Source organism: Lytechinus variegatus, chromosome 14 (assembly GCF_018143015.1).
Source record: "Lytechinus variegatus isolate NC3 chromosome 14, Lvar_3.0, whole genome shotgun sequence".
Classification (NCBI taxonomy): Eukaryota; Metazoa; Echinodermata; class Echinoidea; order Temnopleuroida; family Toxopneustidae; genus Lytechinus; species Lytechinus variegatus.
In genome coordinates this window covers 19,902,429-19,918,325 of record NC_054753.1, presented here as the reverse complement: position 1 = coordinate 19,918,325, position 15,897 = coordinate 19,902,429, and the positions used below count along the sequence as shown (strand labels likewise).

Sequence of the window (15,897 nt, the reverse complement as noted above, 5' to 3'; positions counted from 1 at the left end):
CGTGTGAAGAAATAGGAATGGGTTTTAGATCATCATGGAAAAGGAATAAACTAGTTGCTTATCATTCGAGTAAGCCTGACCATGGCCTGACTAAGCCTGGTAAGTTCAATTTCGTTGTGAATCGACGATCAAATTTCTATGGGCTCGACCCTATGGTTCTTGTAGAGTAGCATACACCAACCATCGCCTGAGGAACTCACTGAATTGCTGAGTGCAATCTCAATCAGTGTTCACATTGTACCTGATGATGACATGCGTCATTACTTCTCTTCCTAATTATGTGATCACTGGCCTAAAACATGATTATCCTTCACGAATCACAACCAACCTAGAAATTCTAATAATAGATCACCAGAGCTAGACAAAAATGATTGCCCATTTAAGAAATGGTAGGTCAAAAAAGAAAAAAAAAACAAACGTGGAAAGAGAGATGCTTGGAATTAAAGTTTGAGGAAAAAATAGCAGTTTATGTTTTATCAAGTGATTTGGGGTCATGCAAGATGTTAAATATTTTGAGTAGATGAATGATAGTCTTATAGAACAAAAAGGATGTTAATTTTGTAATTTCTTGACTTTTTCATATTTATTTACATAATTATTTATTCATTCATTCACTCATTTAGAGGCACTTCAGAAACCAATGTATGCCTTCTTCACAGGCTTTGGATATTATTTGTGTCTACTGTAATTTTTCTCATTTGAAAAAGTTCCCTATTGAAATTTAGCCTTACCCTGAAAAATAAAGGAATATAAGGCTTCAAAGAACAAAATAATACATTAATTTAAATCTTGATTTCTCCACTGGCTCTCTCAAAATCATATTGTTTATTTTTTTGTGTTTTACATGATTCCTAAAGTTTTGTACCAAGACCGGTATTGTGACGTTGAGTATTGACCTTGATACGGTCAAGTTAAACAGTCCTTAACCAACACAAAAATTGTTTTATTTTCTATTTCTTTTGAGTATTACCCTTTATCATTTTTTGGTCCCTGATGTCAAACTGAGCAGTGTGACGTATTTGACCCCTAGTCTACTTTTCATACTGTAGAGCTTTCTTTCTCTTTCCCTCTCTGTTACTAAAATGTAACAAACAATATGATAAAAATGAAATATATCTTATAAAAGACATGGACTTTTGTTGTTTCCACAGCTTGCCTGACTATGATAATTTGATAAAGAGAAAATATATAATAGTTGATAAATATTATAAATTGGCATCAAATTCAAAACTGAATCTGGAATTCAGAGCCTGAGCTAGAGACTACATGCTTATAAAGCTATGCAGTGATGACTCAGTAGCTCATATGTGGTGTACACAAAAACATAAATGGTTATTGGAGGAATATTAAACTTGTATGATATTAAGGCCAGATGGACACACATAAAACTTGACATGGTTCCGTGCACTTTAAAGGCCAAATGAATTATTTATTTCATTACAAGCATATATTGTTGAATATTTCTGAAATTACAAGGCAGTAGGAGAACAGGAAACCAAATATAGGTTAATCTGATTTTTTTTCTATTAATGTGTGAAGACATTAGATTTCTATATTTTTAAAGAACTGTCCTACTGGTTGTGTTAACAAGTTGTTATCAGAATAGTTCATCTGTTCAAAAGAGATCATCAAATTTATTGGGATGCATGAAGTTGCAAAAGAAAGAAAAAGTGGTGGTTTTAGGTTCTGTTGGGGTGTTCAGTTATTATCACAAAATGGCACAAATGTAAAGTACTGACACAGATGTTCAAATTTTCATTGAAAACTCGTGATACAACATTCATCAAAACTCTCTGCAGTAATGAGTGTAGGAATAAATGATGTAATGAATGAAAGAATGAATGGATATATGGATGGACGGATGGATGAATGTGAAAGGATGAATGAATGAATCGATGGATGGATGGATAGATGAAGGATTGGTTGGGTGAATCATGTAGTAGGTTCATTGATGAATAAATGATGAATGAATGAATGGATGGATGGATGGATGGATGAATGGATAGATGGATGGATGGATGGATGTGAATGGATGGATGGAAAGATGAAGGATTGGTTGGGTGAATCATGTAGTAGGTTTATTGATGAATAAATGTTGAATGAATGAATGAATGGATGGATGAATGGATGGATGGATGTGAATGGATGGATTGATGGATAAACTTTTAGAAAAATTAATTTTGATTAAAAAAAGAATGAATAGGTGAACAAATGAATGAATGATTGAGCAAGGAATGATTAGATAGGCAGGTAGATGGATTTATATGTAAAGGAATGAGTTTATTCAGTGTCATTTCAAAGTGGGTGGTATGTCACTTCCGTCGCCCAACGACAAACTGAAAGAAGGCACTATGACTCAATGTAAGATTTGATCACGTAATGTGCGAAGGGTCATGAATTCATGTTTTTATCTATGAATCATACTTTAAGGAGATCTATACTTCTTCAAATCCACAGATCTGCTTTCAGTTTGGTTGCATATACAGAAGAATAGAACATTTGAGGTTGTCATTTGTATTGTATTGATCTTGGTGAATGGTGCTGTTGGTTGATGTATTTACTTTTTGCTGTGTGGGGGTGTTATTCAAATCCTTGAAAAAGAAGAGAATTGCATTTATTCCATGTCTCCCGATCTTGTTTGATTGGTGTGCTTATATAATGGAAGCATTTGGGGGCAAAGGGTGATCTGTCACATTGTTTGTTTCATGAAGCCAGTGAAAAATTGATCAGAAAAGTACTGTGAAATTTTGAAAAAGGATTCTCATGAAAATAGCAAAATGTTAATGAAAGATAAGTACGGGAATAATATTTTCAAAATATGCACAAATTATTACTTGTGCAAGGCAAAGTCTATATATCTGCTCAAAACATGAAAATACTTTTTTTGTTACAATATTATTCTTGTGATTTTTTTGTTGTGGGAATACACTATTTTTAGAGTTCTCCATTTTTCTTGTCCAGAACAGCATTTTAAAGCACCCCCTAAGCTAATGATAACAATAGGATTTTGATTGTTTGCTCTGCTCATATTTACATTGTGAGTATGAGGAACAAATACTCGTACTATTATTCTGTTTTTTTGTCAATAGATTGCCAATATATTGGTGATAGGGTAGGCCCTATATCTAACCCCCCCCCCCATTTTTTAAACCACCTTGTGTCATGTAGGCCTACTATATTTATAATAGTATGTTTTTCCTTAGCATACATTAATTTCTGTTATTAAAACATTACCATTCTTCTTTGAGCAATCCAGTCTAGAACTTGAGTATTTGCCTTGAGAATTATTCATGCAGAGCAGCCCCTTTTTAATCCTCAATGCATTTTATCTGGATATGCCTACTGTATTGGTTTGAGGACGTCTACAAACAATGCTATTTACCAGCCCGTGTCTGCATTGTATTTGAACTTGAAACGGTATTTATAGAGGGTTGCAGAATTCCTTTCACGGCTCATATTTTGACTGCTGTCGTGTTTTTCTGCTGAACCAGAAATATTCTGGAAACAACTTACGAATCTGAGCTTATAGGTGTCACTCTGACACTTGGATTACTCTTTGCTTTTTGTGTAGAAAATATCTACATCAGTAACAACCCTAATATCAGTTACCTTTATTGTGGAACCCAGGTCATCATTGTTACATCATTGTTTTGTTATTTTGTTTATATTGTGATGATATCTCCAGTTTGTTTGAAGTGTCAATCCAGAGTTGAATCTTGCAAGGGCATTAGTTATACTGCATTCCACGACTGCATATGCTGCAGGAGTCTTCAAAGTTTTGCTCAGAGCTTTGTGTGTAGATTTCAATTAAGGATTTCATGTTTTTCAAAGAGATGCAGGCAGAGGAATCTTTGTTTTTGCAACATTACATGTCAATGACCTGGAAATACCTGGAAATTGTATATATTTATCTATTTATTTATGGGTTTTCTCGACATTTTAAAGTTGATTTATTTTTGGGTGGTCAGTGTACCTCTGGAATGGGTTTAAAAGTTTTTTTATGCCGATGGAACTCCTGTAATTAACCATTAATGGTGGAATAGTGTTCATTATTTAGAAGAGATTTTTTATTTGTATTTGATCCTTTTTTTCTTGACAATGTGTACATTGTTTAATTATTTTTTTTCTGATATTTTCCCAGTCGTAATATACCAAAGACAGAAGAGGAGGAGGGGTCCAGCCCGTCAAGGTCATCATCAACGTCAGGGAGATCTGATTCAAAAACCTCCACACCTTCAAAATCACCAAACAAGTCAAAAAAGAACAACAAGAAGAACATTTCCGGACCTGTTATTGAACTCTCAAAAGACACTATCCTACCACCACCAAACGGTTTTGAATCCGGTTCAACGGTAAATGTACCGGATGTGGTACCCTCTGTAACACAACAGGTGTCAAGTGCGCCACCACCAATTCCCGAGCAGCTACCGAAGAAGGCGCCGATTGCAAGTGCGTCACCACCAATCCCGGCGCAGCCACCACAGAAGGCCCCGATAGCAGTGCTCGCGGAACCAGAGATCACATATACCAACGGTACCGGTTCCAGATCAAATCACAGAGAAGACTCGTATGGAGATAAAAAAGATGGCGATTTGTCAGTGAGTATACTTGTAGCTCACCTTCAAGGTGATATATCTCTCATTATCAAAGGGGTGTTTTATCCATTGAATCTTAATTTCAATCTTTTATTTTTGAATCAAATTGTTTACACTTAACACTCTAGGATGAAAAAAAAATGAAATAATCAAATTGGGGTGATTAGAAATGTCTTGTCAAAGTTTTACATGTATAAATTTTATTCATATCTTTTTAATGCACATATTTCGTATTTCATTGTATCAAATATGTACTTCTGAATTACTGTCATATTTTTAAAGAATATTTGTCTCATTCATTTGATATTAGTAACCCATATATAATCCATGTATTTGTCAACCAGTTATGATTATTCTTTTGTCAAAATCATATATGAATTCATAATATATTCTGAACTTGAGATGTGTCATGATCGGATATATTTTTATATAATAATAAATAACCAAGGTTCATGAAATTTATGGCTTATTATTTTTATTTTTAGGAGAGAATGCTTGGCAGTAATCTGTTCTGTATTTAGATGGAATCGTGCATTATGCAAAATATGAAAGAAAATCATTAATGAATTGATTTTGGATGCTTGCTTATATTTGGTCAGCCTTTAGATAGTCTAGATCTCAAGCAAGCTTAGTTCAGACTGAAAATAGCACAAGATGCTCTCTGATATTAAGAAGTGCGACATGTTGAAAACTATACAGAAGACTAGAAATGGTGGGAGACATTTATTCCCCTTTCAGAGTTTATTGCAAATGACGATTGATAGCGTGATTTATTGCCAGTCTGAATGCCCCTTATCACAAGTGTACAGTCCACCATTTGCGATCAATCATTGCTTGCAACTACATTTATGTTATCGATAAAAAATCACACTGATCACCACTGGTTATAACTGGGCGGAGCTTGGGATCAGAAATGCCCCACAATGCACTTGGGGGTACAATTTGCGTGGCTATGTCTCTGCCCAATCACGGAAGTTGCTTTTTGAGAAGGAATGCAGCAGCATAAGAAGTCAGAATCTGAGTTTAATTTTCTTTTTTGGGGGGAGGGTAAGAAAAATATTTGTATATCTAATATCTAACCAAATGCTTGACGCTCTTTGCTGCCCATAGAATAATTCTTGCTATGCCAATTTTATTGTATTACTCTGCGATCTATCTATTTATGTTGTAGGTTTCACCATGTCACACTTCTTATAATCTCATTTACCAAATCAAATACATTTTCTTGTATTGCATATCTTAAATTGTTGGAAACTCGTTAAACAAAAGAAACTACTAATGATGTAATGTAGATCAGGAGCCCATCTTACAGAAAAGTTGCGATTGATCCGATCAACCGCAACTATGGAATGCCAGCAAAGTCAGCATTTAAAACGCATGATTGTTCAAACAAAATTCTAGATTTGATTGTATACCCATAAATTGATTAATTTCTTGCCGATTTGGTATGTTCTCCTTTGTTTAGAAATGACATTTTACAAATTTCCTGCAGAAGAAATTATGACACTGATGGCTTTCCATAGAGTTACGATTGACAGGATCGTTCATAACTCTTTGTAAGACAGGGCCCTGTTGTGTAATCATAATAGAAAGTAGTGTTTCTCTTTGTTTCCTTTCTACTCTTGTTTTGTTTAATCCATTTGTCTTTTTTGTTGTTATTATTACTCCATCAATCCACTCTAGCTTACACCGGTATGTATCCTGAATGTGTTGTGTCATCTTGCTCTATACCCCACTAACCACTAAGCCACACTCCCATTTGATCCTTCAAATCCCTCCGAGCAAGCCCCATGGAGCTGCTACAAGCCATATTTGTAGTCGACGCTGTCCCATGTCTGTTCTGAGCCCAAAGTTTGGCAACCTATGGTTTTGTTTGATGGTGTTTGTACAAGATTGTGTTACATTGTTGTTCAACATCAATGCCTCCTGGAAAAGTAAAAATCTTTATTTGCTAATAACACAGGAAAAACAGGGTGGGTTGGTCAATATTCAAAAAAAATGAAAATAGATTTGAAATGTTAGCTCATTTTTGGTTGTCATTGTGGAGACACTTGTCTTCTTATAGAGCTGTGTGCGTGCAGGATACAAGTAAATTTGACATCGAAGGTCATCTGTACCACACCATTCAACCATTTTTCTTAATCTTTTAGGTACTTTTAAAAAATTCACCAAATTATGAAAATTAGGGTCATTGGCCATCAATTGGGATTTTTACATGAATTTTATCAATATAATCAGTTTCCTGAGGTACATGTGCACTCACAGACCCACAATTTAAAAAATTAGATGCACTCTGAAATCCATATTTTTATTTTGGGTTGTACATGTAAGTTGTGTTTAATAATGCTCTTGCTGAAGAAAAAAACCAGCAGATTTGTTGATATATTCCCTTTTAATACGGTCTAATGTGTCAAATGGGAACATGGCTTAAATCCTGCTTGCTTGTCGCAACTACACTTCACTTACTTAGCTTTGAGTAATAACATTACCTAAAACTGCTTGCTATTAATACCTGTAATATCTTAGGCAACTACTTAGGCAATTACTGTTGTTAAGTAAATTTAATAGTGACTTGATCATACAAGTTTCTTGGCCTATTCCTTTACATGTATATTTTGATGAACAAATATGACATTTTTGTTGAGATATATTTTCTTAACAAAAATTTTTGCCTTTATTGGTGCTAATACTTTTGGCAATGTTATTGGTTAAAACATTAAGAAACAAAGTATTTTTATAATCCACTGCTTGTGAGAAAACTTATTCATATTAATACCATTAAATATGACAACACATCAGGTAAATGATTGTAACTGATGCATCCATTGACTATGATTATTTAGCTCCTAAGCTATTTTTAAAAGAAAAGACTAATAGTGATTTTTCATTTTTTTATAGTTATTAATGGTATTTAGGATATTCAAGTTTGCAGTCAGTCGGCAAGCCCTGAAAAAGTGGCTTCTTTTATCCAAGTGATATTCATGACTATAGGGTTTTTGCATAGTTAATGAGCTTGGTGCGAACCAAAACACCTCTTTTTATTCTGCCATTGCTGCTCTAAATATTAACCAAATTCCATGTTTTTGGTGTCTTTGTAAAGAAGAAGAATCATTCTTTCAGGTCATGTGTTTGGAATTCTTTAAAAAATGTTGTAGTATAGGGAAAACTTTTGATATAAAACATGAAACAAAATGATTTTTTCATGCAACAAATGTTGTTGTTTTCACACTTGATTTCTGTTTGAGTACAAATGATTTTCAAATCATAATAAAGCTGAAGATCTACGCTTTAATATGATATAATTTGTATAAGAAGATGTATCTTAGATGGGTCAGCAGCCAGCTTTTCATAGGCCAAGTACATTTAGCAGTTCAAAAACAAGGATACTGCACTCTGATTGGTCACAGAGACCACACACCCAGGCAAATTCCAATGTTCCCCACACTGGGCCTCTGCAAGGTCACACTCACCATGTGGTAATCTCTTCAAATAACCCGCGCCTGTTGTTGTGAAAACATTATTCAGCCAATCAGAACTCTGGATTTTATGTTACTCAGAAATTTTAGAAATCTCGTCTTGCATCTTGATGGAAAAAGCTGGCTGCTGACCCATCTAAAAGATGCCACATATCAAGAGTGACATTGTAAGAAAGTATAGAGTTTGAGCTTTCTGATGATATAAATAATGTTGGTACCTAAAACACAAAATGTTGCACAATTTGCAAGTGAAAACAGAGGAAGAAATTTCTGTTTGATGCATCTTTTCTCGTAAAAAAATCACTTATTTATCAAAATATTTTATTCAAAAGAAATAACTAATATGAAAGAGTAACATTTACTCTTCCCAATGGTACAAAAATAATCAATTTTACTCCAGGAGAAAGTGGTTAAATTCTTTGAGAAAGAAAGTCTCACAATTCACGAGATTTTGCAGGGACATGAATTCAGCAACGAGAGGACTTGGATAAATCTGGCCCATTTGCTCATTAACACAGGGGCTTGCCGACTGACTGTTTGGGTACATAATCTGAGTGTAATATGTCTTGAATTCCTCCCTCCCCCTTTCCCTCTACCCCCTTTCCCCATGGACCATCCCCCCTTCCCTCCCCCCCCACCCCTGAGGAAAAAATTATCTTGTAAATGAGCGCAAATAAAATTCCCTAGCCTTATTCAACCAACCACCTCAGTCAGTGGTACTGAAACATTGCAAATTGAAGAAATACTTGCAATCATACACATCTCTAAAACAAAAATCCAACGCAACATAATTATCAACCAATTGGAAGTGCCCATTTAGGATTTAATTTGTGTGTGACAAGTTTATGGCTTACTGCTCTCACAAATCCTCTTCATAGTGTCCCAGTGCCACTACCCCTCCTTGCCTTCCCATCACAGGACAAGTCCACCCCAACAAAAAGTTTATTTGAATAAAAAGAGAAAAATCCAACAAGTATAACACTGAAAATTTCATCAAAATCGGATTTAAAATAAAAAAGTTATGACATGTTAAGGTTTCGCTAAATTTCACAAAAGAGTTATATGCACATCCTGGTCTGTGTGCAAATGAGGAGACTGATGACATCATCCACTTACTATTTTGTATTTGATTATATGAAAGATGAAATAATCTAATTTTCTCCTCTTTGTCAAGTGAAACAATGATTAATTCCTCGATGAACATGTGGAATTAGCATTGTTTAATACAATATGGTTCAGTTAAATTGGTTGTTATTGTCAAATCTGTAAAAAATAAAATATTGTATATTTCAAACAATAGAAAACAAAGGGAATAGTGAGTGAAGGACATCATCGACTGTCTCATTTGCATGTCACTGAATTGTGCATGTCAATGTTTTGGGGAAAATAAGCAAAACTGTAATATGTCATATCCGTCTTATTTTACATCCGATTTTGATGAAATTCTCAGTGTTATGCTTGTTGGATTTTTCTCTTTTTATTCAAATCAACTTTTTGTTAGGGTGGACTTGTCTTGTAAGTTGACGTACCCTAACCCTGCCCCTATCTCGTCACAAAAACTTGGTAATCCCAGTGGTGATTGGTACTGCATGCATATGGTTATTGCGAGGTCATACATGTACTTGTCATTATGCATAATCGGTAAGATGCTATTTGCACCTTGTACACCTGCAAGTGTACCTAGAATATGATGGTAAGTACAGGGAAATGCAACATCCCTGGTAAGTACATGTACATGTATTAATAATAGAATAGTTTAATACCAAAAGAGAATGAGGTGCATTGTATTACACTGACTAACTTCAGAGGTCGATGCACTAACTCATCGTTTGACTCATCGTTTTTGTTACATTTCAAAATTTAACCTTAGTATCTCAATATCTATAGTAATCTTGAGCAAAAGCTTATTTTTGTTGATTGTGTGTTTTTTTTTTTTAAATCTAACAAAATGTACAGGTCATCAAGAGAATTGTTACAATAATCACAAGACTATAATAGAAAATAATGAAGAATTAAGACTGGAAAATAAAAGCATTCAGGGAATAATTTTCCTGGTATCGCATCACAATTTGCTCCACATATTTTAAGGACTGCTACACATAAAGTCTCTTGTTTTGGCTATTTTTACATATGATTAAAAATTTGTAGTGTGGATTAAAATCTTGCCAACAGGCATAAGGTTGGCATTTTGAACAGGTCTTAATTTTGATATGTCTTACACTGAATTTTTCAAACACTGAGTCGTTTTAGGCACATCCTTGTTTTTTCACCATTAGTACATGTTTTATAAAAGGATTGCATTCCAAATTTGCATCAGGGAAATATTGTATCCGTTAACAATTTTAAAATGGATCAGAATTCGGGTCTTTCAAATCACTGACAGGTCACAGGCAATATTTCTTAATGTCGCAGTCGTCTCAATGAAACTGACTCCCAATTGACCGATGGTACAGTAAGTCAGTGGAAATTGCATACACTGTAATACTAATAGATATGGTCAGTGTGGACTTTATTTCGCCAGAATGTGGCACAAGTCTTTACCATACTCAAGAGTCTTTGTTAAAGCAATAACTCCAGATGTATCTGTTTTCTAATACGGTTATTACTCCAAAATAAAGTTTATTTTTTTCAAAATTTCTGCTTTTTAGCATACCAAATCCCCAAGGATGCTGTCTATGGCGTATAACAAACACATCACTCCTCTTCACAGGATTATGTTTTGTAGATGTTGGCAAATAAAAAAAAATGAGTGAAATACAAAGGATGGGTTCAAATGGAAAGTTTCTTGGTATCCTTAACTTTATTTCTAAAGTTGGCAAAAACATATTGTTGGTTAGCAATATATATCAGAAAAACATGGTTTTGGCCAAATTTATATCACATTTGGTTGTTTTTATCTTTGGCTGGGTTGGCAAGGAAACAACCCAAATGATTCCAAAAAGAAATCAATGTCAAAAATTCTTGAAATTTCAGGGAAAAAATGTCCTGCTTAGTCTCATAAACTTCTTACTCAAATTATATATAGTAAAAAAGTGTGTTTAAAAAATTTATTTATGATAAAATGTTTTACCTTTTACAGATGTCTCACCCACCAGTTTCACTTTGTCTATAAAGTTGGGGTCTTTGTTCATAATAATGTATTTAGTTGCCGGATATTAGAGGTACACGTACATAAAATTCATATGGGTTACGCAAAAATAGGACTTAATGTATAGTACATTAGTTATAGTTTACATATAAAATTATCACACAAAAACTTTTGTCTGCAGTATTTCTAACAAAAATTGCACTGTTCTAGCTTTTCTAAGACTTAATGTATAGTACTTAGTTATAGTTAACATATAAGATTATCACAAAAAACTTTTGTTTGCAATATTCCTAACAAAAAATGCACTATTCTAGCTTTTGTACAAAGCTTATGCCGAGATTGTGCTTTACTCTGCATTTTCCTGCTTTCTTGTTTTGCTCTATCTGTGTTATCAGGATGGTGTATGTGAGATAGTAACTATCCCTCTTTGATTTCAAACTAGTGTATTTCATCCTTTATAGTACTGGGGTGTTCTACGATTCCATGACATTTGCTCTGGCGACAATTGCTCCGATGGACAATCTGTACCTTAAGCCAAACATAAATTTTAACTCCAAAACTAAATAAACCCTATTCCTTATGTTTATGTCAATCTGAACCAAACACTTTATTACATTCCTACCTCCAACCCTAAGTCTCCTGACATCGGAGGAGCAAATGTCATGTCACCTGTTTACAGATGTTCATCAGAAGGGAACTGGTGCAGTATGGGTCCTTGGGGCCATGGGTCAATCCAACTGGACCTTTAAGAATTTTTGAGTTCTATTTTGATTTCAGTAATTGTTTGTGAAAGAATCGTTGTGTTAGAAGAGATTTACATCAAGATCCATGATTAATAACTTGAGATGTATTCTTTATTTAATTCAATTAATCTTTGCAGTCATTTGAGATGGGATCCCTCCTCGATGATATGATGTCTGTCTGGGACTCTGCTAAACTCAACCTTGGTTTCAGTGACGCCTTAGACCCCACCCCCGAGGAATCAGAGGACATCATGGAGGAAGAGGACTCCCTTTTGGAAGGTGAGGAAAATGCGCTTTGTAACGGCAATACTAGTTTGTCACCTCCCACTCTCAGTGTAGGCACGGTGAACCCGGTGGCGGTGGAAGCGGTCGTGACCAACGGCAATGGTATGGCGGAATCAGAGGAGAAGGAAGAGGGGAAGGCTGTGAGTGAAGAGCAGGAGGAATCGGAGCTTGGTGCGGTAGGCGGGGCTAGTGCTGCTGGGGTTTCGGCGGGGGTGTTGACCACGGGTAAAAGTTCAGAGGGGAGTATTCTATCAGGGAATATCATCATCAAGGACAGTATGACCAAACCAACAAAGACATTCCGCAAGGTTCCGCGTCAGACACCTGATGAAAATGGGGAAGCAGATGATGGTGTAGCTAAACCGGAAAATCGGCCGCAGGAACAAAGTCAGGCCCCAAGGAACAGACCGGGTAGGGATATGAATCTTGCAAGGCAGATGTCACGAGAAAAGCGCTGGGATAACGAATTTAAGCGATTGTCATCATCCCCCAAAGACAAGTCTTCTGATAATGAATACATTGACACTGAAACAATGAACAAAAAGGTTGATAAATCAAGTGAGGAGTATGAAGAATTGGCCTTGGCTTCTTCTCCACAGCCTTATACTCTGAGGGACAGTGTACTAGACAGTGCTAACGTTATGAGAGTGCCTCGTTATGCTGATGTCTCGCGAAGCGTCAGTCTGCGTACCACTAGGCCTGGAGCGGACAGTCCTGACTCGCGCGTTGAAGTTGAACTGAATAGAAGTCAGAGCCTTCGGGAACCACCCATATCTCCATTAGGTCAGCAAGCTTATAACAGTCTCATTGGTGGGGATATATCAGGTAATACGTGTAGAACGCGTCCTGAAGTACCGGAGAGGAAACCACCAGTGGTTCCTCCGAAACCAGCGCCCAAACCACCAAGCCGCGTTAAAGCCCCTGATAGCTCGGGAGAGGGAAGGTTTCGCAATGGGGAAGCTAGGCTCTCGGGGTCAAGCAGTCATAGGAGTTACAGTGGAACTTCTAGCGATGATGGGATGTTTGAAGATACAAACATTCAGGTCGCATCGGGAGACATCGCTGGGAAGAGTGGTGCAGTTGCGTCCCTGAGACAACGGTTTAACACCAACCAAACTGACGACATTCCTCCCAGGCCACCTCCACGTGAACTAGCAGAAAACAAAGTAAGCTCGTTCTCAGGAGTCAGGCTCAGGAGACGTGAACAAACAAATGGGATGAATGAAAACTTTTACGCCTCTGAACCGGACAACAATAATGCCTTCACCCCAAACCTGAAATTCAGCTCTACTACCCTCCAAAACCTCGAGCAGCACATGCCCCGCCGAGTGCGTCGCTCCGTCGGTGAGGACCGCATTAAGAGAAGAAACTCCAGCGATGCCAGCGACTCCGACACTGATGTTGCCAAAACTCGCACCGAACGTGTCTGGAGCACATCTAGCCGTGCCTCAGAGGGGGATAGCTCTTCGGACGAGACTGTCGGCTCCAATCGCCTGTCAACATCTAGCACAGAGAGGAGCTCTTACTCAGAAACTCAGAGCAGTAGCGGTTACAAATCTCCGCCACGATCACTGTACGACCTACCTGAGGACCAGGTGAGATATTGTTGTATTGATCTGGCACCCTCTTTGCTTCTGTAGGTTTCTGAACACCATTTGAACACTAGACTTTCTCAACATCCCTTACCAAATTTCATATCATGAGTCTTTTTAGTCCAAATAACTAGTGTGGATGTAAATGTGGACTATCAATTGTTAAAAGTTAGGTGCTATACAATCTGAAAATTCTTGATCATTTTGTCTAATTTTCTTCTCTCAATCTTAATCATCAAGTAAGATTTAACCCACCACAATTTAGGATTACTTGACAAATAGCACTAAAAAGTGAATCGCCAGTGTGGATTTCATCATTTTTGTGAATTCGTCTGTTTTCATAGATGTCACATAAACTTCAACAAAAATTAACAAACTATAGTACACACTCCACAACTAACGACTTGAAAATGTAGATAATTTATTTCTTCACTCAAATGTAATTGACCTCATTATTCAGGTGTTGTTTAATATTTGCAGTGGCAAAGGGGAGTGATGCCTTAGTAACATAGAAGAACCCCATTTTGACCTCAAATAATAAATCACTAGAATACCTTCTGACTCTTTTCATTGCAGTGCTAATAATGACTACACCACTTAATTGTCACTGATATTATAAAAAAATGGGGGATATTTCCATGTACTTCGGAGGTTCAAGTTTATAGATATCTTAATCCTAAGAAAAAAATTAAAGGGCTTGTCCTGAGACCTGAATGGTTAGCATGATTTGCTGTTTCATGCATGAGTTTCTCAGTATATACACTGAAAGAAATTTATATCTGTCAAAGTTTTGAAAGATTTATAGTAATAGTTGTTTGCAGAATGCATCTTGCCCTAAGCATGAGGGGTCCTTATATCAAAGCCTTCATTATAAATACCCTATTAGATGATTTTGAGGATCTTTGAATTGAAAAAAGTGGTGTTTTCTGATAATCCATAAAGGTTTCATAGAATCTTTAATACACCTTGCAGATATTCAGATCAATTTTTTCCTATGAAAAGTTATAGTTCTTTGAATTTTTGTGTGAAAATGTGTATATTGTAATTTAGACATCACATATAAATATACATGAATCCACCTATATGATAATATGCACCCATGCTCATTGTTGAGTTTTCAGAAAAAAAAAACATAGCACTATTAAAACAATCATAGATCACAGCATTTCATCATCTCTACTTTAAAAATGCTTCATATATGAGCAAAATGTGAGAGAGAAAGAAGAAGAAAAAAGATTGCACAAGGAAGTTCAAAGTAACAAATATTTCCTCGGGAGTACAAACTGAACGCATACAAAGTTATTCAAATTCTGCAAATCATTTAATTTGGGTACATTGTATTATCTTTTAAAAAAGTATTATTATGTATATAAATCATTTTTATTTGGTTTGAATTATTTTATTGATGGAAAGTGACAATGGTCTTTAAATATTTAATCTGGAATAAAAATAAAAAGAAAAGTGGAGATTTTATACACAGCCTTTATAGAGAGCTCATTAAACAACATGGACATCCTTTCTTTTTTGTAATGATCAAAAGTAAATAAATGTTCATTTGTTTTGAGAATTTCACGACAGTATATATTTACAGTGCTTCTATGCAAATCACACTTGCTTTGGTAGACTCAATGCATACTCTGCGTATTCAAGTAAAGTCTTCTGAAATCTGTTAAATTAAAGAGGTTAGCTGAAGATTACTATGCTGTATTTGCTGGCATCGTGGAGCACTAACCATTTGAAAAATATTATCTTTTAATTCTGATTTCTTTTCTCAATGATTGTGATAACTTTTGAACTTTTCTTGTTAAGATAAAAAGATTTTTTTGACTTGGAGTTTGAACCACACCCATGTTACGTACAGACGGTGTCCTCAAATAATAAAAATGTTTTGTTTTTCAAAGAAATTTTCCAGGGATTTGTTTTGTTTACCCAATTTATTTAAGATGTTGATCAACTACTGCTTGTCATCACAAAGAAACGCATAATTTGTAAAATGATCTCATTCGGTGGTCACCACAATGGGTATTCTATGAAGGGTTTTTTTTTGTATCCTGAATAGAATAAATTCACTATCCTCGATTTCCAAATTATTTTGGTTTATTTTTGTATTATGTGAAT

The 15,897-nt window shown here is 35.6% G+C and overlaps 1 protein-coding gene across 11 annotated transcripts in view; it reads left to right on the top strand.

Moving 5' to 3' along the window:
* LOC121427221 (serine/arginine repetitive matrix protein 1-like) overlaps window positions 1–15,897 on the top strand; it is an 86,667-nt gene that overhangs the window by 58,922 nt on the left and 11,848 nt on the right. For 10 of the 11 annotated variants that reach the window (XM_041623511.1, XM_041623510.1, XM_041623508.1 and 7 more), the window contains 3 exons: window positions 4,142–4,598; window positions 6,279–6,287; window positions 12,040–13,782. In XM_041623511.1, the coding sequence (XP_041479445.1) occupies window positions 4,142–4,598; window positions 6,279–6,287; window positions 12,040–13,782 (2,209 nt within the window). The remainder of the gene's footprint in view (window positions 1–4,141; window positions 4,599–6,278; window positions 6,288–12,039; window positions 13,783–15,897) is intronic. The other variant, XM_041623509.1, reaches the window with a different exon arrangement.